The sequence below is a fragment of the Lissotriton helveticus genome, chromosome 2_1 (assembly GCF_964261635.1).
Source record: "Lissotriton helveticus chromosome 2_1, aLisHel1.1, whole genome shotgun sequence".
NCBI classification, from domain to species: domain Eukaryota; kingdom Metazoa; phylum Chordata; class Amphibia; order Caudata; family Salamandridae; genus Lissotriton; species Lissotriton helveticus.
The window spans coordinates 1,222,706,231-1,222,731,946 of NC_136059.1; the positions used below are offsets into that span (position 1 = coordinate 1,222,706,231).

The 25,716-nt window shown below is 44.2% G+C and overlaps 1 protein-coding gene across 1 annotated transcript in view; it reads right to left on the bottom strand.

Moving 5' to 3' along the window:
- Positions 1-25,716, bottom strand: part of EGF (epidermal growth factor) — a 627,377-nt gene that overhangs the window by 49,500 nt on the left and 552,161 nt on the right. Inside the window, exon 21 of the mRNA XM_078677482.1 lies at positions 366-480. Within this exon, the coding sequence (XP_078533608.1) occupies positions 366-480 (115 nt within the window). The remainder of the gene's footprint in view (positions 1-365; positions 481-25,716) is intronic.

The window sequence follows — 25,716 nt, forward strand, 5'->3', positions numbered from 1 at the left end:
TGTAGCGTGCCTGCGCCCAGCCGTGTGTGAAACGCTTCCAGAGGCGCTGCTGTAAAAATAACCCGTGGGGTGACGCCCTGCGTCATCACCCCGCCGGGGCCTTGATTTAGAGGCCGCTCTGCAACTGTCCAGCGCCGCGAGCTAACAATAATACCGGGCAAAGGCCGCGCGCCGCCGGCAGCTGTGAACTCCCAGGGAAAACAATGAGGTAAAATGAACCGAGGCCAGCAGCGGAGCACGCCGGGACTATGGCGGCTACTTAATAGATCGAAGATGTGAATTATGCGACGTGTAATCTCAAGTGGATGCCTAATGCTCTTTGATCCCCGGTGCTTCTCGCGCTGCTCATATGGGCAAAGGGTTACCCGAGGCTTGCTGGCGAAAGAAGGGTCGATCCGGCCGTCTGCGCAGCTGCCTCCGCCGCTTCCTCTCGCTGCAGAAGCTGCAGTGCACGCGCGCTTCTGGGGAGTTCTCTTGTTTCTGGAACAGAAAAGGAAAGATGAAAAAGCGATGAGAAATGAAGACTATATGAATCAAAAGGATGGCTGTCACAAGAAAGGACAAGGAAAGAGAATTTCTGAACAGTTGTTTAAGTTTTTTATTGAGAAAGACCAGCAGAATCATTTGAGTCTAGTGAAATGGAAGACCAGCTGGTTCTCCTTGACATTGCAAACCAGGGGGCAGATTTACAAACTCCTTGTGAAACTTTTGCGCCGCTGTTGCGTCACTTTTTGGGACACAGTGGCGGCGTAAACAATGCACCACATTGCAGCCCATTTACAATGTGACAAATGCAGAGAGATGCGTCACTTTGTAAAGCCCGGCGTCACATTATACATGCGTCAGGTACAATATATGCAGGGTGGGCACTTCTATGCAAAAAAAGCCTCACAGAAGTGATGCAGGTAAATCTACAAGATTTGATTGCGCCACTTCTAGGATGCCACTACGTCAAAACCCTATGCCTGCTTGGAGCAGGTGCAATGAGTGACGCAATGTATTGGGAATAGGCCTCCCTGTGCATTGCTGGAGTTGCGTCATGAGTGGCACACGACTCCAGCAATGTGTGACTTTTGCGAAAACAGATACGTCAGAGTTTCTGACACATATGTCAATACTTGCGCCATGGTGCACCGTATTGTAAATACGCACATCCACGGTGGGGCAGGGGTTTCGCATGGAGGCGCAGGGAAACTGATGCATCTGTAGAGATGCATCAGTTTCTTGTAAGTCTGCCCCCAGGTGTTTCCCCACTTAAGACGGTGAAGAGTCGGCCGAATCGGACATCAGCAACCTTTGACTGGTAGCCCATCCACCACAGGACCGCCAGCAGCAAACTCCTGTCTACAGCGGGCCTTCAATGCTGTGCTGCGTCAGATAGAGAGAGAAGGAATGTGCCATATTTACCAAGAAATTGCGCATTCCTGCTCTCTCTCTGCGCTGCTGCATGGAGTGCTGCCTTGTGCCAACACAGGCATCTTTGCACCGTCGTGCAAGGGTACCTGCATTACAGGGAGGATTGTTTTTTTGCAGGAAGGAATACTTTCCTGCATACAAAAATTTCTCAGAGGCATTTTTGCTCTTTCTACGTATGCTACAAAATGCGCACACATAGAAAGAGGAAAGAATGAGGAGAAATAAACACATTTCTCCTTGTTGCTCCTCTGTTGGTATGGTGTAGCATTTTGATGCATACCCCGGTTTACTACCCTTTGTAAATTTGGGATTGTGCTAAAATCCATAGGTGGATGCGTCGGAACACCCACACTCCACCCATGCAACACCTTCCCAATACAGAGTAACGCAAGGCAGCGATTGGCACTGCCTTGCATTACTCTAGATTTACTAAGCCATGTAGAGCCACCAAGATGGCATTGTATGGCTTAGTAAATATGACTTAAGGGCTTGCATTGTGCGGCACAAAGGCAGCATAATTCCTTAGTAAATCTGGGCCCTAGTAACAGCCCGCCTTCTCTCTCTGTACTCAGCTTTCCATCCAATCACTTTTTGACTGTGTTTTTGCCATTGACCCTGTACAACGCTCTGTTGCCTTTAGGCTAAGTTTGCACTTTACCAATACTACATATACACACACAAAACACAGCTTTTTATACTACATCTTGACATTCTCTTAGCCACCTCTGCTTAGCATGTCCATTAACCTACACTATTATCATAACACTACCAGGAGAATGCTTCAATTACCATATATTTATTCTGCAGACCCACACACTGTTGCCAAAAATTTCTAAGACAATGAAACTAACCTATATAACTTGACTGCATTATAATATATGATTTGATTTCAGTTTATCTAGTACATCTTGTAAAAATTGGCCTAGATGCTCTGATGATTATATAATGGTCTGATGCCACATGGGTTGGTCCTTGCTAAGGAAATCTATATACATTTAAAGAAATGAATTATAGATACTCAATTGTGAATTACAGGGATGTTTTTCACAGAGGGATTTTGAGAGACGTCAAATAGACTACAAGAGCGAATCTTGGGTTGTCTATGCTGTCACTCACAACCCAGAGGTGAAAACCATCATTGTAATTCACATTTTACCCATCTACAATTATATGTTGTACATGCCCCCATAGTATTTGCTCTGCTTCCATCACACAATTAGTAGCAGAGGAAAATTGGGGGAGCCATGCAAGAAAAAGGTACAAAAAATCCTGATCTTGTGCCACCCACCCCATCTGAAAATACCCTCCCCCACCCAAATATATAAAAAAAAACTAACCTGCCATCCAACCGCACCATTCTAAGCACATGTTGCCCCACCCCCTACACAGATTGCACCCAATAAATATATGGCCTTCTTCCAACCACCCCCCACCACCCTCTGCACGATTACACCCACTGCCAGCCCAAAGCCACTCATGGCACACTCGGCACCGTGATGCCAGCGGCCCTTTGCCAGCACAGTTTCATTTCTCTTCTCAACGTGAGTCTGAGAGAAAAGCGCTGATAGAGGAAAAGGCGGTTAGTCGAAGCAAAGCACCATCCTTGTCTACCATCGCTCTTAGGTCTGTGGAGACCCAGAAAAGAAGGACAAGGCAAGTGAGACCACCAACTGCCCTTCTGCAGCTGTACCTGGGTCTCTGAAGATGCAGGCAAGGTGGCCGAACAAAGGGATGATGTCACAACCACTTTAGTTAACTGCAGTTGTAATGTCACTATAGTGAATAGACATGGGGTCCCCAACCTTTTAGTAGTGAGAGCTACTTCTGGTCAGTAAAAATCTTCATGAAGTACTGAACTGAAAAATACAGTTCTTTTTTTTTAAGTAGGAGAACTTTAAAGTGCAAAAAAATGTTCTGCAAAGATGTTCGTAATATGGAACAATTTTCTACAGTTCGAATTACTGCATTTTTCAGTTATAAACATGACACCGTGTCTAGCAGCCACTGGGAGCAAGATGCCTGCTGTGCGTAAATCTCACACTTTGAAGTGGGAGAAAATTAAACTAAAGAGTTAACTTTATGTTTATATGGATTCCTTAAACCTTATCATTTAAATATTTCCCCATTTCAAAGTGTCATACTTACAAACAGCAGGCATCTTGCACTAGTGGCCTGTAAATACGGTGCAATATTTATAACATGAAAATACAGCCATTTGTTTAAATCGGAGGAATTTAAAGCGAAGAAACATACTTCATAAAATATGAATTCACTGTTGGCTTCATTAAAAGTGGAGGAAAACATTAAGACTTAAAGTTTCATAGAAATATTTTTCTTCACTCTAAATTCCTCCTATTTAAAACAAGCATGTGCAATGCAATAGGTCTTGCAATTGCAAGATTTTGAGCTATTGGCATTGTAAATGACAATGCCTTATTTATGTGTTAAAAAAAACCTGCAATAATAAAAGGTATTGTCATTTACTATACCAATAGTTCAAAGTTTCTAAAATGCGAGATCTATTGCCCTGCACATGCAACACTTCCGTTGTTACTTGCAATGTGGTGGGCCCGATGCAAACATTCAAAAGGCATTCTTGGAGATAGCGTTATTAGTTACTGTTAAATTGCTTCACACTTGTATAATAACAGAGGCTTCTCAGCTCGGATATTAGTTTAAGTGTGTTTCCATCTTTGGCACAGAAAACTATAAAGACACAGGAGATGTTCTAAGTAAATGGAGTCTCCCTTTCACAAACTTTAGGTTTTAATAAGAGCTTGACTCAAACTGATCATATACAGAAATAAACATATTTCTAATATACATCCCCCAAAAATATATATTTTCAATTTGCTAAACGTTTGTTGACATTTTGACGGTAGGCATATTCTCTTTACACAGTTTCACGAAAACTTACATGTAGCACACAAGAACACAATTAAATACACACATAAATAAATACACACAGTGATTGACTAGTGTTCTTCTGGGCCCAAATACGTTGTTTGCACGCCTTCAGTCATGTTGGGCAATATATCCCTCCTGACGCCACTTCAACTTTTGTTCTGGCCCTTTTATCATTCAATTCCATACCTCCTCGTGCGCACCACTGTTTTGCTTTTAAGCCTCAGCCTGGCTAACGTTCTAGAAATGCCAGTTGCAAAAACTTGGGCTAAATTTCTTTTGATCCAGCACTTAACCACATTGGTGCTAAGGCAATTCCCCCTGGGTGCTGTTACTCCAGATTTCCCATTGTTCATGACGAGCTGAGCTCGTCATGAGCACAGGAGCAGTGCACTGCATGACGAGCTGAGCTCGTCATGAGCATGGAAGGGGTTAAGGACAGATATATCGATCGATAACACACACTGACTTCTCCCAAGCGCCTAGCCGTAAAGCCCTACGTATGCGTTTTAGAGGAAAACCTCCGTCCATGTGCTAAAACACAACCCTGTTTAGCTCACACTCGTTAATCTAAAAGTTTATGACTGTAGAGAGAGCTGATGTTTCACTGCAGCACATATAATCTTTCACACACATGGTGAACTCTTCTTAAGGTGAGCACTCTGGTCTTTGATACTTAATCTTTCACTGACACAGATTTTAAAAATATAACTAGGGGAAAGCTCTCAAAGAATCTATGAAGCACACAAGATACACAAACACAATAATCTGCTTTTGTGGAAGCTTAAAAAAACAAGCATTGAAAATGCAACAGGTCTCGCCTTTGGTTAAGGTAAAGCCATTTGCTTTGCTATTGGTATTGTATAGCAAAGTAAATGGCTTTAACTAAATAAAAGTAGAGACCTATTGCATTTTTAATGCTTGCTACCCTTAACACAGTCTGGGCATGAGGTGCACCTCATTCGTACCAGTGCAAGCCCCCACATATTGCAATAAGCAACTGAAAGTTAACCAATCAACCTTTGCAAAGGGCCTTTCACTCGGCAGAAACACTTTGCTGTGTGTTTAGTAACTTTTGAACCATTTGAGCTAGAAACAATTTTTTTGATCTACATGTTATGTGGCAAATATATAATTATGCGAACATGGCTGCAGCAGCAAAATCACATAATTTCAGTGGCTCTGGTAATATATAAAGGCAAAAATATGTTGCTTATGTCAAGGTTTTGTTTTAGAAAGTATTTAGCATGAAATTACAGAGAATTCCAAGCTCCAGGGTTTCATGTTTGATAACAGGCCTTATGAGCGTTCTATGTTCATGTGCATTTTTTTGAGTGAGCAAGATAATATACTCGAAGGTGCCCTGTTACTATTTTAAAGCACTAGATCAGAACATCTCATATGCCCCTAGCACCCCTTGTAACATACCACTTCGTAATGAAAGTAATCTGCAAAGCATTTGCATTTGACATGTGTGCCTAGATTTGTAGTGAACCCAGGTTTTCCTACATCATTATCGCTGAACAACTACATAACATGGAGACATCAGGCGCCTTTTCGATGCACCACAGCAAAATGGAGCACCTAGATCTTGATATCTGATGGGACTGGGGGTAAAATACATGCCGCTATCATAAAAAAGGTATATTCAAACTTGTTCCTCTGAAAACGCACATTTAATTGAAAGCCCACAAGACATACGTTATAGTAAAGAAGCAGGTAAAGCAACATCCCAAACTGCCTTTTTTTATAAGCTTCATGAAGTGCTATTGGGTTACTAGTTTTAAACACTGAAGATTCGGATATTGATTTCGATTACTTGTAAATACTTTCGATAGTGTCTTGTTACACAGAAGCAAATCAATCAGCTATAATAAACATCTTTAAATTTTTATATTTAAGCTTAAAAGACTATTGAGAAATGTCACACTAGTAAAATGCTAGATCTCACGTAAGAAACATAATAAAGGTGTTCAAGACAAAACATAGAACCTTCAAAGATTTGCACTTCAACTGTAAATCCAGGTAGGGAAAATAACGGATGTATTTGGTTTGCCTTACTGTCCACGTACAGAGGCAATCAAACTAAAAGAATGTGAGCATGGCCAATCTTCGGGTTTTCAGCTACGGCACCTAACCATATTAGGATAAACACACATGCATGAAATAAGTCCAGACTAGGGCATCCACGCACAAGCAGAAGGAATGGAGCACTCAAAGCTTCAGAGAAAGCAGCACTTTAAAACCAACAGAGATGTAATGTGTTAAGCTGAAAAAGTGTAGACAGTGATACCGCAATTTTAAAGATTTGTAAATGATTGGTTTAAGCCTTGAACTGTTTCGGCCATGCATAAAATATTCAATCAAAATCCTATAAGCTGCCCAATCAATCCACAGTTTCACCCGGATGTTGACGACAGGGGTTTCTAAAATTATTTCAAACACAATAGGATTATCACGGGGGAACATGTTTTAAAAAGTAAAGGCTCTCTCATTTGATATGTGATGCCAGTGATAGACAATGCGGAGATGCAACAGATTTCGATACAACTACTAGACTGGATCACCACAGGAAATCTAAGTGCATCAGCCCTGCGGGAACTTACACCCATAGAAACGTTGCTGAAAGAACACAAGACCATAAAAGACACTACCCGACTACATAACTATCTAGCTGGCCCTCCAACTTTGGCCAAAACGGCAAATGATATTAAGTGGGAGGAGGAAGTAGGTTGTGATGTAGATGAGACCTCCTGGCTTCACATCTGGGAGCAAGCTGCATGTGACAGTTGTGCTAGGAGATGTAGAGAATGAATCGAAGTATCAACTGACTACCCTGAAAGGAAAATTACTTATTTACTCATTGCACACTAGTAACACTGACCCCATTTTGGAAATTCCCCTCTTCCACCCCCATGAAAGTTTGGGAGCCTCAGGTTTCGTTGACACATGCAATGGAAAAGCAGTTGGTCATCCAGCGGGACAGAGTACAGAGATCCTAATGCAGTTCGCCAGCCGTGATCCACCCCTTGCTCGTATGAAAACACTTCAAACGCCGTTGGTATTTATGAAACGCAGTAGAGGGATGCGGTTCTGTGTTCTCACCCAGTTCGACACGACTTGGCTCAACCCGATGCGCATTAGATCACAATTGACGGCTTCGCATTTATATTTCGGTAACTTTTCCCACGCTTTTGTTAAACGTAATGTGAAAAAGAGAGCTGTATTTCTTGACAAGGGCTGTCGAAACTGTAACGTTGAGTTTTGATAAGACTTCTTAGAAAATCTAGCTACTTGCCATGGACGTCCCGAGCTCTCTGATCAGAGGAACTTCTAGAATTAATCTGTAGACAATCACCCTATTCAATGACATCCCACCCACCCACTCGCCCAAATCCACCTTACTGTGTACTCACATGGAGTTTTTCTCCGCACTGGACTGAAAACCGTTCCTCCTCCTGTGCTTTGCGTGAGTGGGCAGAGTCCGTCCGAGCTTGAAGTTTCTGTTTCCATTTCGGCGCCAAATACGTGAAACAGAAACGGAAAGTAGCTCGATCGTAGTTGCCGCCTTTTGTTCCGGGTCTGTCACTCACTCGTGATGGGCGTACCTGCCCCCAACTGCTGTTGTAGGGCACTTCCCAGCAACAGAGGTACTATTTCCTGGTGCATGGGTTGTTTCTGTTCAAAACACCAAACTGTTGCCAGTCCTGGCTCGGGCCAGCTGCGTGCGCCGCGAGTAGGAAGAGGAGGCGGCACGAGCGAGGAGTTTGAAAGACGACCAGGTACAGGCGGGAAGCGCAGGCCTCTTCTGGTATTGCCTCGCGTATGGACTTTAAAACAGCATTTCCGTTGCTAGGACACGCTTAAGATGCAAAATGGCGTCAGACTGTCCACAGTCCCTATGGACTACGGACACACGCATGCTGTCTGCTATGGACAAATGGCAAGAGTAGCCATGTTTGTCTATGCAGACGCGTGCACGAAAGCCCTCGCCAGAATCGATTACAACAGGTACTCGCAATAGCGAGAGCAGCGCATGCGCTGCTTTCGCCAGGCATGACCTAAAAATCTAGATACAGCAATCCATTCAATACACAAGACCATAAGGCTTCCATAGTCAAACTGCCTACAAGATCCAGGCTCTGCACAAGGCGTATTTTAATACGCCTGCGATATGTTCGAACAGTGTGGCCTTTGCTTTAACTTTACATATGTAACTCTTTTGAATTTAACCAGGCGTTATTATTTAATAGCACTAAGCGATATTAACCCAAAAAAAATCTATAATTAGACTAATTTAGAAGGTAAGAGCTCATGCCTGTCTACACAGTAACATATTTATTTCCCTCTGCAAGTATCCCAAGGTGCAAAAGTATTACAGTCCAAAAGACATTCTTCCTGTTTGACACACCTCACAATTATCACTCCTCTTTCTTAAAGCCCCCACCACAGCCCCATTCCCTAAGTTCGAAGGACCCACCCACCCCAACGTGTTACCCCCACAGGACCACTCTTGTGACTTATACCACTAAAGATGATCCTTTCAGATATGGCCCATGGAAACACTCCCTGCAAACCCCACAGTCCCCATAAAGGCTGTGCAGCACAGAAGCTGCTAATAGCCCCCCCCAGCACCCTCACTACTACCATCGTAACACAGTCCCCACTACCTGCTGCAGACATATCTCCTTGCTACCGTAGTCCTGAACTGCCCCCTCCCTGGGCTCCACCACAGCGCCTCTTCCGTTGCCCGCCTTAATTTTCTAGCTCCCTCTGCATGTTTACAGATGTCTCTCCTACTCACAGGGGGATCATCGACGAGGAGCACAGTTGGGGCGGTACAGCTGCTGCTTCAGCAGGGCTCGGAGAGAGGCTGCCAGGAATGTAAAGCCATACCCGGGTCTGCCCTCTCCCCAATCTACGCAACAAGCAGCAAAACTGAGGAAGGACTAGGCAGTACAGATGAGTCATACACTTGTACAAATATTTCATGGAAAGAAATGGAAGGAAAAGAAACCGGTAATTCAGCGATATCTTCCTACAGCACGCTGACATATTGGTCCGGTGTTCTAGCCGTCCCAATCAAGCTCCGCCATCTATGCCGCTCGGAAGTGCATGGATGTCTATGCTTCCTCTGGAACTCGTCGGAGAGGTACAGTCCCCCCAAGTATTTGAGGGAGCGTTGATGATGTGGGGAATCTAAGTGCAGTGCTTGAATGTTTTGGCAAAGTGTTTGTGAACAATGCCGTATTTTCACCATACTGGTAGATTAAAATCCATGAATGTCAGCGCACATGCTTGAAATACATTGGCATGGGTGACCGTAGACTCATAGGGACTGTGAAAAATCCACGTGTCATGCAAACAAGCATTTGCAATGCAATAGGATTCGCATTTACGCAAGACCTATTGCATTGTAAATGTGAGTGTGGGTGGCCGGGGGCAGGGGGGTACGAAGGCACGAACAACGGGAGTGCGGGCGGGGGGACAAGAAGGCACTGACTGCGGGAGGGGGGAGAAGAAAATAGTGCTCACAATCTAAATAACACATACTGTGCAACACTCAAAGTAAAGGGGCCAGTAGCCATGGAAGGATACAAATGACGACATGGCCTCATAAGGAGGGACTGACAAGCCTATAAACCATTCGGAAGGCAGCATTTAGAAAGGACCTAAACACAAGCCAATGAAAAACATGGGCGGCTGGGTGTGGCTTATCTCCCGTACTCAACTACCCCAGATCAACCCCAGAGCAGCGCTTGCCCGCTGGCTCAGGGCTTGTCCTAAAAATGACTATTTTTCATTCATAAATATGGCACAGTATCTACTGGCCACTGTGAGCAATATGCCTGCTGTTTCTAATTGCGGCACTTTGAAATGGGAGAAAATTAAAACAAAGAGTTAACGTAATCATTTAGCTAACTTCCTTTTAATTTTCTCCCATTTAACAGCATTTGGAAACATCATTTCATTTCCACTCCAATACTGAGTTGACAAGGACTTTTATGTAAGAGTTAAATACCTCAGTGCTTTAGTTCTTCACCTCTGTGCCCCACTCTGGGACATAAATCTGACTCCAGCACTGCTCATTATCAGGACCTGCTCTCTGCAGCCTGAAGATAATAATAGGAAATAAACATAGCCTTTACCTTACTTTAAAAGGGAAATGTTACCATGTGCTGATTCCAAATTTAACTCAAGACTGCGAGCTACAGTGAAAGTGGTTGTGAGCTACTGGTAGGTCGCGATCGACTAGTTGGAGACATCTGGAATAGCCAGATTATGATCCAGTTATTCACACTAAATGCTTCCAATGGAAGGGGGGGGCGTGGCCAGGCTACTGGCCAAGATGGCCGCATAGCTCTGTAGCTCCGCCGGATTGCCCGACATCCTGGCTCTATCCGCCTAAATTAGAGCACCATCCTGCCCGCCAGATGTTGATGCTGGCCCAGAAGTGACTTGTCAACAAAATGAAACCACTCCGGCGTCAGGGGGCTGGCTGGTTCCCGAGATTCAGCGTGTGTCGATCGCAGCTGTTGTGGCTTATAGGGACATAGCAAATTTGGCCTACGCACATCCGGCACTGATCCCCGCCGGAGAGGCATGGCATGAAACTGCCGGTGGCACGCTCTTGCGCCTCTATGGGATGCCGAATGTGGACTCTCGGGCCCCAGAATCTGCCTGAGAGCCTACGGCACGGAGGAGGAAAGAACAACGCAACTGCGCGGAGCCATCGGTGTTGGCCACGAATAGACCCGACGACTAGCCGGTAAGATTGATCTGGGACCGCAGCGCCTCTGTGTTTCCCGGTTGTCTGCATTAGCGACCTGCCCGCTTTACCCCTGGAGCTCCCGCGGCGACGGGCTGCAGGTGAACCTGGGGGCCAGCCTCCCGGCTGGGCGGCCTGGTGGTGTGTGAGTGCTGGGGTGTGGCTGGGGCCTAGACGTCGATTGACCGGGGACCCGCTCAATAGGAGAGTTTCGGGGTTGGGATGTGACTGAGGCCCGAGAGAGCCTTTGACCTGCTCCCTGTATTGGTGCAGTGGCGGTCCACATACAGTAGTGAGCGGCATGTGGTTTCCCCACTAAATGGACTAAGTGTGACAAGAGGCAAGACCCTCACGACGCTGAGATTCCTGGAGTGTAAAGCCCATAATTGCGTCTGCAGTCATCATAAACCTGCTCACCGGCAGAATTGAAATTGCTTTGCCCCCACATTTCAGAGACTTCCTCAATAGCTGCTTGGTGCGAAGAGGTGGCCATATTGATGGAGCATAGCGCGTGACTTGGTGTGGAAAGACCCCGAGCAGAGAGTACTGCAATTTGCCAAGCCCAGTGGCCCAGCTACGACATCTCAACCAGTATGGCTGAGGGTGGCGTTGAGAAGGCGCTCACAGCGGATGCCCCCCGGCTCTGACGCCATCATGGCGGAACTGCGGGCAGGTTTTCGATCATTAGTCGGCCGGTTTGACTCCCTAGACAAGAGACTGGATACCATTGGAGCCAGATTAGACGTGCACGAGCGTCGTCTGGACACTGCAAGGGTTAGAGTTTCTGATTTGGAGGATGGGGCTGCGCAATCTGTCAAAAGATTAGACAGCATGGAAAAAATGTTAAAGTCCATAGCTATGAAAAACGAGGACCTGGAAGCGAGAAGCAGACGTAACAACCTGTGCACTCTTGGAGTTGCAGAGTCCACGAATACTGGCAGAATAGACCTTTTTGTAGAAACATTGCTCACTGATTTGTTTGGCAAAGAGGCATTGACGCCCACTATTCTGGTGAGAGAGCGCATCGCTTGCTTGGTCCCTGTGCTGGTCTGGGCACCCGCTCTAGACAAATCATCGCCCGCCTATTGAATTTTCGTGACTGTGATAACAGCACTGAGGCTAGCACGAGAGGTGGACACTTTGTCCTGGTAGGATTCTACGATATCGCTCTTCCCTGACTTTACTGCAATGGTCCAGGAGGCACGGAGGAAGTTCGCAGGAGTGAAGGTCACACTGAGAAACATGGGACTCAAGTATGGCATGCTCTATCCTAACATTTTTAGCTGGACAAGGTCGTCCAGATTTGAAGTGAGAAAGGTTCCCACAAGGGTAACAGATATTAGTTTGTTTTAAACATTTATTGTCAGGTCGTTTCCCCACAGTGCTCTTACCATCTCTAGATCTAACTTACAGTTTCATTTGTTGTGGCCTTCGCATCTAATTCATTGACAGAAGCTTTAGAGAGTTCAATACTTTTTGCAATACGGATGGTTTCTTCAAGTGAAGGGTTCCACATGGACAGCAATGTTTGCTGAATGTTCTTATCTGAACATTTACAAATATACTGATCTCTAATTAATTGCTCCGTAAATGCTTCAAATTGACAGTCTGCACTCAGCTTCCACAGAGAAGAGATAAAATCATCTACATCTTCACCATGTCTTTGTACGCGTTTGAAGAACTTGTGTCTAATAACAACTAAACTAGATTAGACATCAAAACGTAACTATAACTTCTTAACAGCCTCAGTAAATTCATCTATGTCCTCCTCATCTTGCTCATGCACCAAAGCAGGCAAAGGTTTGTAAACGGACCTTGCTTTGAACCCCGAAGAATGAAGGAGATATTTCTTCCTTTCAGCCCCGTATCGTGATGCATCAATGGCTCCAAGATAGGTGACTACCTGGTAGTTCGAGAAGAGGAGGAGGTGGAGAAACGGACTGCATAGTTAAAAGCAAAGCTAGGGTTATGCAGATTCTAAGAAATATATATAACAAAATACATTTAAAAAAACAAAAAATTGAACAAAGTGAACTGTAAAGACTTACAGCACAAATGGTACTATGCTAAAATGTAAAACTGTGATATATTAAATATGGCTAGTTGACACACATGGTGTGTGTGTCACCGTTGAACAGTAGTGTGTGCCACTGTACTATCGAGCTCTGTACCCCCTTGAGCGATGTACCCCCCTCGTTTTGCGCATGCACAACATTCCTGCGCATATTATGCCCCTGTGACGTTGTATGACGTTTCGTGAGGTGCATCATTATTTGCTGTAACCCCTTCGTTTTTCGTCTCTGACCAATCAGAAGTCTCACTCTTTTTTTCATCCAATCACAAGTCAGACTCTTTTTCTCATCCAATAGATCGCTTCCAAACTGTTAGCTTCAACCAATCATCGCATTTCTATGTATTTATTAATCGGCAACTTTCTGGAACTTTTCCCTCAGCCCTGCTGAACTTTTACCACCCGCTGGCTACCGCTCGAGTTTAGTAGTGCAATCCCTGCATCGCTTGCAGTTGCGTGTGTTGCGGTGTGTACTACATCCTTTGCTTCGTCTACTTGCAACCCTTGCATCGTTTGGGCTTGACTCTGTTGCTTTGAGTCGGTGAGTAGTGTAGCTATTTGCTTTTTTTTTTTATTTCAAACCCGCTTTGTGCGTTTTTTATATTTCTTTCACAATGTTATGTCGTATGTAAATTAATATTTCTGATAGCCAACAATGTGCCTTTTTTTTTGGTAATGGCTTTGTTCGACGTTGAAAGCCACACATGTGCGTTAGCAAATTGCCTCTACGTTTAAAGGCAGACGGCTACGCCCATGAGCTACGCCCTCAGGCCTGCCATGTGCTACAAACTCGGCCTTCTTCCAAATGCGTTGCTCCATTGTGCTTTCTAAGGCTTGGCCAATGGTATGCTGAATGATATCCTTTTGGTTTTTATGCTGTACATTATTTTCCCTTATGCCTACGCTGTGCGCCAAGTTCCAATGTAATGTCTTTGAAAACCAGCCATGTGCGTTAGCAAACACGTGCGCCTACGCCCATGACCGACGCCCTCAGGCCTGCCATGTGCTACAAACTCGGGCCTTATTTCAAATGCGTGGCTCCATTGGGCTTTCTAAGGCTTGGCCAATGGTATGCTGAATGATATCCTTTTGGTTTATATGCTGTACATTATTTTCCCTTATGCCTACGCTGTGTGCCAAGTTCCAATGTAATGTCTTTGAAAACCAGCCATGTGCGTTAGCAAACACGTGCGCCTACGCCCATGACCGACGCCCTCAGGCCTGCCATGTGCTACGAACTCGGGCCTTCTTCCAAATGCGTTGCTCCATTGTGCTTTCTAAGGCTTGGCCAATGGTATGCTGACTGATATCCTTTTAGTTTATATGCTGTACATTATTTTCCCTTATACCTACGCTGTGTGCCAAGTTCCAATGTAATGTCTTTGAAAACCAGCCATGTGCGTTAGCAAACACGTGCGCCTACACCCATGACCGACGCCCTCAGGCCTGCCATGTGCTACAAACTCGGGCCTTATTCCAAATGCGTGGCTCCATTGGGCTTTCTAAGGCTTGGCCAATGGTATGCTGAATGATATCCTTTTGGTTTATATGCTGTACATTATTTTCCCTTATGCCTACGCTGTGTGCCAAGTTCCAATGTAATGTCTTTGAAAACCAGCCATGTGCGTTAGCAAACACGTGCGCCTACGCCCATGACCGACCTTCTCAGGCCTGCCATGTGCTACGAACTCGGGCCTTATTCCAAATGCGTCGCTCCATTGGGCTTTCTAAAGCTTGGCCAATCGTATGCTGATTGGTATCCTTTTGGTTATATGCTGTACATTATTTATTATTTTCCCTTATGCCTACGCTGTGTGCCAAGTTCCAATGTAATGTCTTAGAAAACCAGCCATGTGCGTTAGCAAACACGTGCACCTACACCCATTACCGACGCCCTCAGGCCTGCCATGTGCTACGAACTCCTGCCTTCTTCCAAATGCATTGCTCCATTGTGCTGTCTAAGGCTTGGCCAATGGTATGCTGAATGATATCCTTTTGGTTTATATGCTGTACAATATTTTCCCTTATGCTTACGCTGTGTGCCAAGTTCCAATGTAATGTCTTAGAAAACCAGCCATGTGCGTTAGCAAACACTTGCGCCTACGCCCGTGACGGACGCCCTCAGGCCTGCCATGTGCTACGAACTCGGGCCTTATTCCAAATGCGTGGCTCCATTGGGCTTTCTAAGGCTTGGCCAATGGTATGCTGAATGATATCCTTTTGGTTTTAATGCTGTACATTATTTTCCCTTATGCCTACGCTGTGCGCCAAGTTCCAATGTAATGTCTTTGAAAACCAGCCATGTGCGTTAGCAAACATGTGCGCCTACGCCCATGACCGACGCCCTCAGGCCTGCCATGTGCTACGAACTCGGGCCTTATTCCAAATGCGTGGCTCCATTGGGCTTTCCAAGGCTTGGCCAATGGTATGCTGAATGATATCCTTTTGGTTTATATGCTGTACATTATTTTCCCTTATGCCTACGCTGTGCGCCAAGTTCCAATGTAATGTCTTAGAAAACCAGCCATGTGCGTTAGCAAACACGTGCGCTTACGCCCATGACCGACGCCCTCAGGCCTGCCTTGTGCTACAAACTCGGGCCTTCTTCCAAATGCGTTGCTCCATTGTGCTTTCTAAGGCTTGGCCAATGGTATGCTGACTTATATCCTTTTGGTTTATATGCTGTACATTATTTGCCCTTATGCCTACGCTGTGTGCCAAGTTCCAATGTAATGTCTTTGAAAACCAGCCATGTGCGTTAGCAAACACGTGCGCCTACGCCCATGACCGACGCCCTCAGGCCTGCCATGTGCTACGAACTCGGGCCTTATTCCAAATGCGTGGCTCCATTGGGCTTTCTAAGGCTTGGCCAATGGTATGCTGAATGATATCCTTTTGGTTTTAATGCTGTACATTATTTTCCCTTATGCCTACGCTGTGCGCCAAGTTCCAATGTAATGTCTTTGAAAACCAGCCATGTGCGTTAGCAAACATGTGCGCCTACGCCCATGACCGACGCCCTCAGGCCTGCCATGTGCTACGAACTCGGGCCTTATTCCAAATGGGTGGCTCCATTGGGCTTTCCAAGGCTTGGCCAATGGTATGCTGAATGATATCCTTTTGGTTTATATGCTGTACATTATTTTCCCTTATGCCTACGCTGTGCGCCAAGTTCCAATGTAATGTCTTAGAAAACCAGCCATGTGCGTTAGCAAACACGTGCGCCTACGCCCATGACCGACGCCCTCAGGCCTGCCTTGTGCTACAAACTCGGGCCTTCTTCCAAATGCGTTGCTCCATTGTGCTTTCTAAGGCTTGGCCAATGGTATGCTGACTTATATCCTTTTGGTTTATATGCTGTACATTATTTGCCCTTATGCCTACGCTGTGTGCCAAGTTCCAATGTAATGTCTTTGAAAACCAGCCATGTGCGTTAGCAAACACGTGCGCCTACGCCCATGACCGACGCCCTCAGGCCTGCCATGTGCTACGAACTCGGGCCTTATTCCAAATGCGTGGCTCCATTGGGCTTTCTAAGGCTTGGCCAATGGTATGCTGAATGATATCCTTTTGCTTTATATGCTGTACATTATTTTCCCTTATGCCTACGCTGTGTGCCAAGTTCCAATGTAATGTCTTAGAAAACCAGCCATGTGCGTTAGCAAACACGTGCGCCTACGCCCATGACCGAAGCCCTCAGGCCTGCCATGTGCTACGAACTCGGGCCTTATTCCAAATGTGTGGCTCCATTGGGCTTTCTAAGGCTTGGCCAATGGTATGCTGAATGATATCCTTTTGGTTTTAATGCTGTACATTATTTTCCCTTATGCCTACGCTGTGCGCCAAGTTCCAATGTAATGTCTTTGAAAACCAGCCATGTGCGTTAGCAAACACGTGCGCCTACGCCCATGACCGACGTCCTCAGGCCTGCCATGTGCTACGAACTCGGGCCTTATTCCAAATGCGTGGCTCCATTGGGCTTTCTAAGGCTTGGCCAATGGTATGCTGAATGATATCCTTTTGGTTTACATGCTGTATATTATTTTCCCTTATGCCTACGCTGTGCGCCAAGTTCCAATGTAATGTCTTAGAAAACCAGCCATGGGCGTTAGCAAATACGTGCGCCTACGCCCATTACTGACGCCCTCAGGCCTGCCATGTGCTACGAACTCGGGCCTTATTCCAAATGCGTCGCTCCATTGGGCTTTCTAAGGCTTGGCCAATGGTATGCTGAATGATATCCTTTTGGTTTATATGGTGTACATTATTTTCCCTTATGCCTACGCTGTGCCCCAAGTTCCAATGTAATGTCTTAGAAAACCAGCCATGTGCGTTAGCAAACACGTGCGCCTACGCCCATGACCGACGCCCTCAGGCCTGCCATGTGCTACGAACTCGGGCCTTCTTCCAAATGCGTTGCTCCATTGTGCTTTCTAAGGCTTGGCCAATGGTATGCTGACTGATATCCTTTTGGTTTATATGCTGTACATTATTTTCCCTTATGCCTACGCTGTGTGCCAAGTTCCAATGTAATGTCTTTGAAAACCAGCCATGTGCGTTAGCAAACACGTGCGCCTACACCCATGACCGACGCCCTCAGGCCTGCCATGTGCTACGAACTCGGGCCTTATTCCAAATGCGTGGCTCCATTGGGCTTTCTAAGGCTTGGCCAATGGTATGCTGAATGATATCCTTTTGGTTTATATGCTGTACATTATTTTCCCTTATGCCTACGCTGTGTGCCAAGTTCCAATGTAATGTCTTAGAAAACCAGCCCTGTGCGTTAGCAAACACGTGCGCCTACGCCCATGACCGACGCCCTCAGGCCTGCCATGTGCTACGAACTCGGGCCTTATTCCAAATGCGTGGCTCCATTGGGCTTTCTAAGGCTTGGCCAATGGTATGCTGAATGATATCCTTTTGGTTTTAATGCTGTACATTATTTTCCCTTATGCCTACGCTGTGCGCCAAGTTCCAATGTAATGTCTTTGAAAACCAGCCATGTGCGTTAGCAAACACGTGCGCCTACGCCCATGACCGACACCCTCAGGCCTGCCATGTGCTACGAACTCGGGCCTTATTCCAAATGCGTGGCTCCATTGGGCTTTCTAAGGCTTGGCCAATGGTATGCTGATTGATATCCTTTTGGTAAATATGCTGTACATTATTTTCCCTTATGTCTACGCTGTGTGCCAAGTTCCAATGTAATGTCTTAGAAAACCAGCCATGTGCGTTAGCAAACACGTGCGCCTACGCCTATTACCGACGCCCTCAGGCCTGCCATGTGCTACGAACTCGGGCCTTCTTCCAAATGCGTCGCTCCATTGGGCTTTCTAAGGCTTGGCCAATGGTATGCTGAATGATATCCTTTTGGTTTTAATGCTGTACATTATTTTCCCCTATGCCTACGCTGTGTGCCAAGTTCCAATGTAATATCTTAGAAAACCAGCCATGTGCGTTAGCAAACACGTGCGCCTACGCCCATGACCGACCCCCTCAGGCCTGCCATGTGCTACGAACTCGGGCCTTATTCCAAATGTGTGGCTCCATTGGGCTTTCTAAGGCTTGGCCAATGGTATGCTGATTGATATCCTTTTGGTTTATATGCTGTACATTATTTTCCCTTATGTCTACGCTGTGTGCCAAGTTCCAATGTAATGTCTTAGAAAACCAGCCATGTGCGTTAGCAAACACGTGCGCCTACGCCTATTACCGACGCCCTCAGGCCTGCCATGTGCTACGAACTCGGGCCTTCTTCCAAATGCGCGCTCCATTGGGCTTTCTAAGGCTTGGCCAATGGTATGCTGAATGATATCCTTTTGGTTTTAATGCTGTACATTATTTTCCCCTATGCCTACGCTGTGCGCCAAGTTCCAATGTAATGTCTTTGAAAACCAGCCATGTGCGTTAGCAAACACGTGCGCCTACGCCCATGACCGACCCCCTCAGGCCTGCCATGTGCTACGAACTCGGGCCTTATTCCAAATGCGTGGCTCCATTGGGCTTTCTAAGGCTTGGCCAATGCTATGCTGATTGATATCCTTTTGGTTTATATGCTGTACATTATTTTCCCTTATGTCTACGCTGTGTGCCAAGTTCCAATGTAATGTCTTAGAAAAACAGCCATGTGCGTTAGCAAACACGTGCGCCTACGCCTATTACCGACGCCCTCAGGCCTGCCATGTGCTACGAACTCGGGCCTTATTCCAAATGCGTGGCTCCATTGGGCTTTATAAGGCTTGGCCAATGCTATGCTGATTGATATCCTTTTGGTTTATATGCTGTACATTATTTTCCCTTATGTCTACGCTGTGTGCCAAGTTCCAATGTAATGTCTTAGAAAAACAGCCATGTGCGTTAGCAAACACGTGCGCCTACGCCTATTACCGACGCCCTCAGGCGTGCCATGTGCTACGAACTCGGGCCTTCTTCCAAATGCGTCGCTCCATTGGGCTTTCTAAAGCTTGGCCAATGGTATGCTGAATGATATCCTTTTGGTTTTAATGCTGTACATTATTTTCCCCTATGCCTACGCTGTGCGCCAAGTTCCAATGTAATGTCTTTGAAAACCAGCCATGTGCGTTATCAAACACATGCGCCTACGCCCGTGATGGACACCCTCACGCCTGCCATGTGCTACGAACTCGGGCCGTATTCCAAATGCGTGGCTCCATTGGGCTCTCTAAGGCTTGGCCAATGGTATGCTGAATGATATCCTTTTGGTTTATATGCTGTACATTATTTTCCCTTATGCCTACGCTGTGCGCCAAGTTCCAATGTAATGTCTTAGAAAACCAGCCATGTGCGTTAGCAAACACGTGCGCCTATGCCCGTGACGGACGCCCTCAGGCCTGCCATGTGCTACGAACTCGTGCCTTCTTCCAAATGCGTTGCTCCATTGGGCTTTCTAAGGCTTGGCCAATGGTATGCTGAATGATATCCTTTTGGTTTATATGCTGTACATTATTTTCCCTTATGCTTACGCTGTGTGCCAAGTTCCAATGTAATGTCTTAGAAAACCAGCCATGTGCGTTAGCAAACAAAGCGCCTACACCCGTGACGGACGCCCTCAGGCCTGCCATGTGCTACGAACTCGGGCCTTCTTCAAAATGCGTTGCTCCATTGTGCTTTCTAAGGCTTGGCCAATGGTATGCTGAATGATATCCTTTTGGTTTATATGCTGTACATTATTTTCCCTTATGCTTACGCTGTGTGCCAACTTCCAATGTAATGTCTTAGAAAACCAGCTATGTGCGTTAGCAAACACGTGCGCCTACGCCCATGACCAACCCCCTCAGGCCTGCCATATGCTACGAACTCGGGCCTTCTTCCAAATGCGTTGCTCCATTGTGCTTTCTAAGGCTTGGCCAATGGTATGCTGAATGATATCCTTTTGGTTTATATGCTGTACATTATTTTCCATTATGCCTACGCTGTGTGCCAAGTTCCAATGTAATGTCTTAGAAAACCAGCCATGTGCATTAGCAAACACGTGCGCCTACGCCCATGACCGACGCCCTCAGGCCTGCCATGTGCTATGAACTCGGGCCTTCTTCCAAATGCGTTGCTCCATTGTGCTTTCTAAGGCTTGGCCAATGGTATGCTGACTGATATCCTTTTGGTTTATATGCTGTACATTATTTTCCCTTATGCCTACGCTGTGTGCCAAGTTCCAATGTAATGTCTTTGAAAACCAGCCATGTGCGTTAGCAAACACGTGCGCCTATGCCCATGACCGACGCCCTCAGGCCTGCCATGTGCTACGAACTCGGGCCTTCTTCCAAATGCGTAGTGTTCTTGACAAGGGCGATATGTATAGTAATGGTGTATATTTACACCTTCGTTAACTATTGGTCTTTGTAATTATTTGAATGACACCATGTATAATGTCTTAATGGTATATATGACTGTATATTATTCTTTAAACTTTCTCTTTTTATAGTAATGGATGCCATAAAGTACAATGAGCTTGTGGAATATGTGAGCCGTAATGTTTTTCCAGATGGTTTTACAAAAGTTCAGAAGCATGGATTACGCCGAATGTCGAAAAGTTACACCGTTGATGGTAGTATATCTCATTATTTATTTGTAAGTGGCATGTGTTAGTTTGTTCATCATATTTTTGCAAAATAGCTGTACATTAAATCGGTCCATTTAAAATCAGTAAAAAGCATTTTTTATTTTTGTTTCCTTCATTAGCTTCTGTTTAAACTACCAACAGAAAGCGAGTATGCACCACTTGTTGCAGAAAAGAAAATTAGAGCAGCAGAGTTGCAGAAGCAGACAAAGCAGAATATAGAGGTTGCTCAGGAAAAGCAAAAAGAAATTTTTAAAAAAAGAGTGTGTAAGAAATATAAGCCGTACTTGTTCAGCGAAGGAGAGTTAGTCCTTGCTAAAAATTGTAGGCGATCGGCAAGGAAAGGCGGCATTTTGGAGCATATTTTTGCAGGACCCTACCATATGCATGAGATTAAAGGGAAGCGTGTAAAGTTACTCAATAGTAGCAACGTGGTCTTACGTAGAACTTATAATCTGGACATGTTGAGGCCTTATCAGTTAAGTGCGACAGGTAATTTTGTTAGGGCTACCTTTTTTTTAAGTAATGGCCTAATTTTATGTTTTTTATTATGGTGATCACTGTGCCTGTGTAAATGTCTCTTTAATATGCGCAAAGTTACTTGTTATGAACATTTTGTTGTGTAAAGAACACTACTTTACATTTGGGATTTATGAATATGTACTCTTGTTTCAGTATTGTTTGCGGTTGCATGTTTGAGTAGTCTGTTTAAATTATTAACAACCACTTCAAAAAATCTTTTTTCAGGAAAGATGACCAGTGACCGATGGCCATCCGTGCTCCCATCATCTGCCGCACCGCCTGCATCATCTCCCGCCACGCCCGCATCATCTCCCGTCACGCCTGCATCTTCCGCAACGCCCGCTTCATCTCCCACAAAGCCTGCATCCCCCTTAGGTCCTACTACCAAATTGTTTAAAAAAGTTCTTGATGTATGGCGGAAACCGGCGATTGGACGGTAATAAGCAGTAGTGACGGGTTTCAAATTATATGATGATTCTTTTTGTTCCTTAAAAGAGGGCCAATGGATAGTTGATGAGGTTGGTTTACATAAAATGTATTCTTACTATAGTATCTAATTATGTAGGATGTACATGGTGAGTCCTGTGGTAGAGTTCATGTGTTTTCTTCATTTTTTCAAAGGTCATTGATGCGTATCTCAGCAGATTATGCCTGTTAACCACTAATGTACGTATATTGTCATTAATTATTAATGCACCAACCAAAAATAGTAAATGTGTATGAAATGTTTCTAAGCTACTTTATTTTATCTTGACTTCAGTGCTTATTGATTTCTGCAACAGTCTCTTCGTCCATTTTCCTTGGATCATATCGCTCCTCTCATTGCCGGGTAAATATTGAAATCTGTATCATGATTACAATATTGTTTTGGGTTGTTAATGATTATTCGATTGTTCCAATTAATTTTCATGCCATTTATTAATATTGGAACATTTTTGCGAGTACTAAAAAGGTGTATGCTGTATGTAATTTATTTTTGTCATTGTCTTGGAAGTGATTATTGTTCCCTTCCAGTTCTCTTTTAATACTTAATTACTTGTTATCATTTTTCTGCAGACATTGAGTATGGATGTTGTATTTGACTTGCATTTTTTCATAAGCTTATTTTGTACTGTATAGATACCTTTTGAGATGAAGGATACAATTCTGTGTCCGACCAATACTGGCGTTCATTGGCTACTTTTGGTAATTTTTATCTTTTTTCACCTTTGTCACTTTTGTCATATCCTTCTTCCTAAGTTTGACTTAGTATTACTAGTAACTGCTGAACTGTTTTGCTGAACACTATATTAATTTCCATTTCTTGATTTACTAATCACGTTTGTAGCATACAAATGCATTTAAAAATGTCCATATTTTAATATTTCATTTCCTATTGTGCTTACCGTTTCAGATTCTAAAACCTTTTGCCAGGAAAATAATAGTGTATGATTCGCTGGATGGCAATCTTGGGACCTACCATAATTTTTTTACAGAATTGGAGGTAGCACTTACTTTTACTTTCTATTGCATATGTTATGTCAAAAGTGTGCATTTTGGCCGACATTTTTTTTCTTCTAAGTTGATATATGTATTATATTGTAATTGTACTTGTGTTTAATTTTTCTAACTAATATTTAACCGGACCATTCGTATGTTTCTAAAGTGCTTTCCTACAGGCAATCGACTGTCCACACAGTGAGCTCTGGCAGTTAGTGGTAGAATGTAACGCCAAGCAACAGAATAGCTACAATTGTGGTGTTTTTTGCATGCTGGTAATTTTTCCATACTTTAATTACAAGTTTGAATTTGTCGTAGATAGGTTTATGTTAAATATTGCTGACGCCTTTGTAGTAGTTGCACACATTAAAGACTGCTTTATATTTAAATTACTGTCTTGAACGCCAAGTGATCCTCATGGTACTGCTTGTCGGTAGTGATTTTCATTTGCCTGTGATTTTGTCTGGCAAAGAAGATGTTACTGATGTGGTAGGTGTGAGACGGACAAAAGAATTTAAAAGTAAAAAGCGCTTAAATTTATCAGTTCATTTTTATTTCCATTATGTTATTAGTGTAACATGTACGTTTTTAAACTCTGTCCAGTTTGCAGAATCGTACATAACTGGAAGACCAGTTCCGGCAAATGAAATCAATACCACGTTTCTGAGTGATTATAGAATGTTTATTGCAATAAAGCTACTGGAGTATTCAGGTTAGAATTTTAGATTGCACAAAACATGTGGTATTTCATGGTTTTAGTCCCCTGCAAACGGTATGTAGGGTGGGGTAATGCCTTTGGAGGATGTGTGCTGTTTTAAACATTTTTAGCCCTGTTAATTTTCGTTTTTTGCATTGCTGAATTAATGCTGTGTTCCCTGTGTTACACATGGCTCCTTTTTCTGGCCGGTGTGTGTGTGCCATAGGCCACCATTTGGCTTTGTTCCCCATGGGACAATTGAAGAAAAACCCCTAGACATCTATAGGCCTATAGGTTGTTTCAGACCTAGTCAAACACAGACATGCTATTAGGGACTCATTGTACACATGAGATCATTAAAAATTCATTTATTTAATAAAAAATTCTTTAAAATCATCCTAATGCATATATCAACAATTTCTAACTGCAGACGTGTGACAACATCTCATCATAACTTACAAAAAACTAACACAGAATATAGTAAACAGACATGAGCGTTTTCACTGAAAGCAATGAGAGGATGGTAATGACAAATTTACAAAAAAGATTTAAAGAAAATACATTGTGCGTTTAAGGAATAAACACTTGAATCAGGTGGCTGAATGATGGGTCTCCTTAATGTCTACATTCGTTTCAGGGTACACGGCGCCTTCATCAGGAAAGCCACAGTAATTCCAAATGTTTACAATTAAAATGCACAACGTAATGGAAAGTAACAAGTGTGCAAATTGTAGTAAGGAGCTAGACGTTTGTGGGCAAATATATTCATGATGCTTGAGGCCAAGCTTGATGTTCTGCAAATCACACTTCAAGGTTGTCTTAGATCAGCTGAGTAATCATGTGCTTGTGATATGAACAAAGAGACTCAAAAAACTACAAAAGTTGTAGTGTTACATGCCAGAATGTGTACGTTGCCCACGTATGGACAACTAGGAATATTGTCCTGCAGAGTTAGATGGATTACTCTTCACACGGGTCAGTAAAGAAAAAGTTCCCTTAATATATCAGTAGCAGACGAACCCAACATGCGTGGTTCAGCCGCATGGTTCGACGGCAGCTCAAGGAGTCGAAGACATTAAGAAGACCCATCATTCAGCCACCTGATTTAGGTGTTTATTCCTTAAAGTATTTTCTTAAAACTTTTTGGGTAAATTTGTCATTACATCATATAGTTGCCTAGCGGTTTTTCTTCAATTGTGTTATTTCCCTGCCCTATGAATCTACATTAGTAGCAGAGGGTCCTTGTTTTTCAACTTTGTTCACCATGCGGCCTTGAGCCATTTTGTATAGTCAGTTTCCATAGGCCTGCATGTGTTCTTTATTTTCCAGGCATCCTGATTGTTGTTCTGACCATGTGGGTGGCGGCTATTATGTGTAGGCAGTCAGTGTGCTTTTGCCATAGACCTGCATTTGTTTTTTGTTTGTGGCCATGCCTTCTTGTTGGCTGTTGGTTTTTTTTGCATGTGATTTTTCTTCTTTTGTAAAGGAAAAATGTTGCACAGATTAGTACATTTTCTCCATGTTTTTTTAATAAATTTACTGTATTCTTTTAGTGCACTATTGTGGCCTAGTCTGCCAATGGAAGGGGCTTTGCAGCCAGTAGGCCCAGTTCTAGACATGGGTGAATGAACCCAACTGTTTCTCTTGTGTCTGTTAAATTGAAACATCATTTAGGCCATGGATGGCATTGGATTAAAATACAAAACATGTTTTTTGTGGTGCTACAAACAGTGAATAGCTTGGGTATTGCCTTTGGAGGTTGTATGTTGTAAACATTTTTA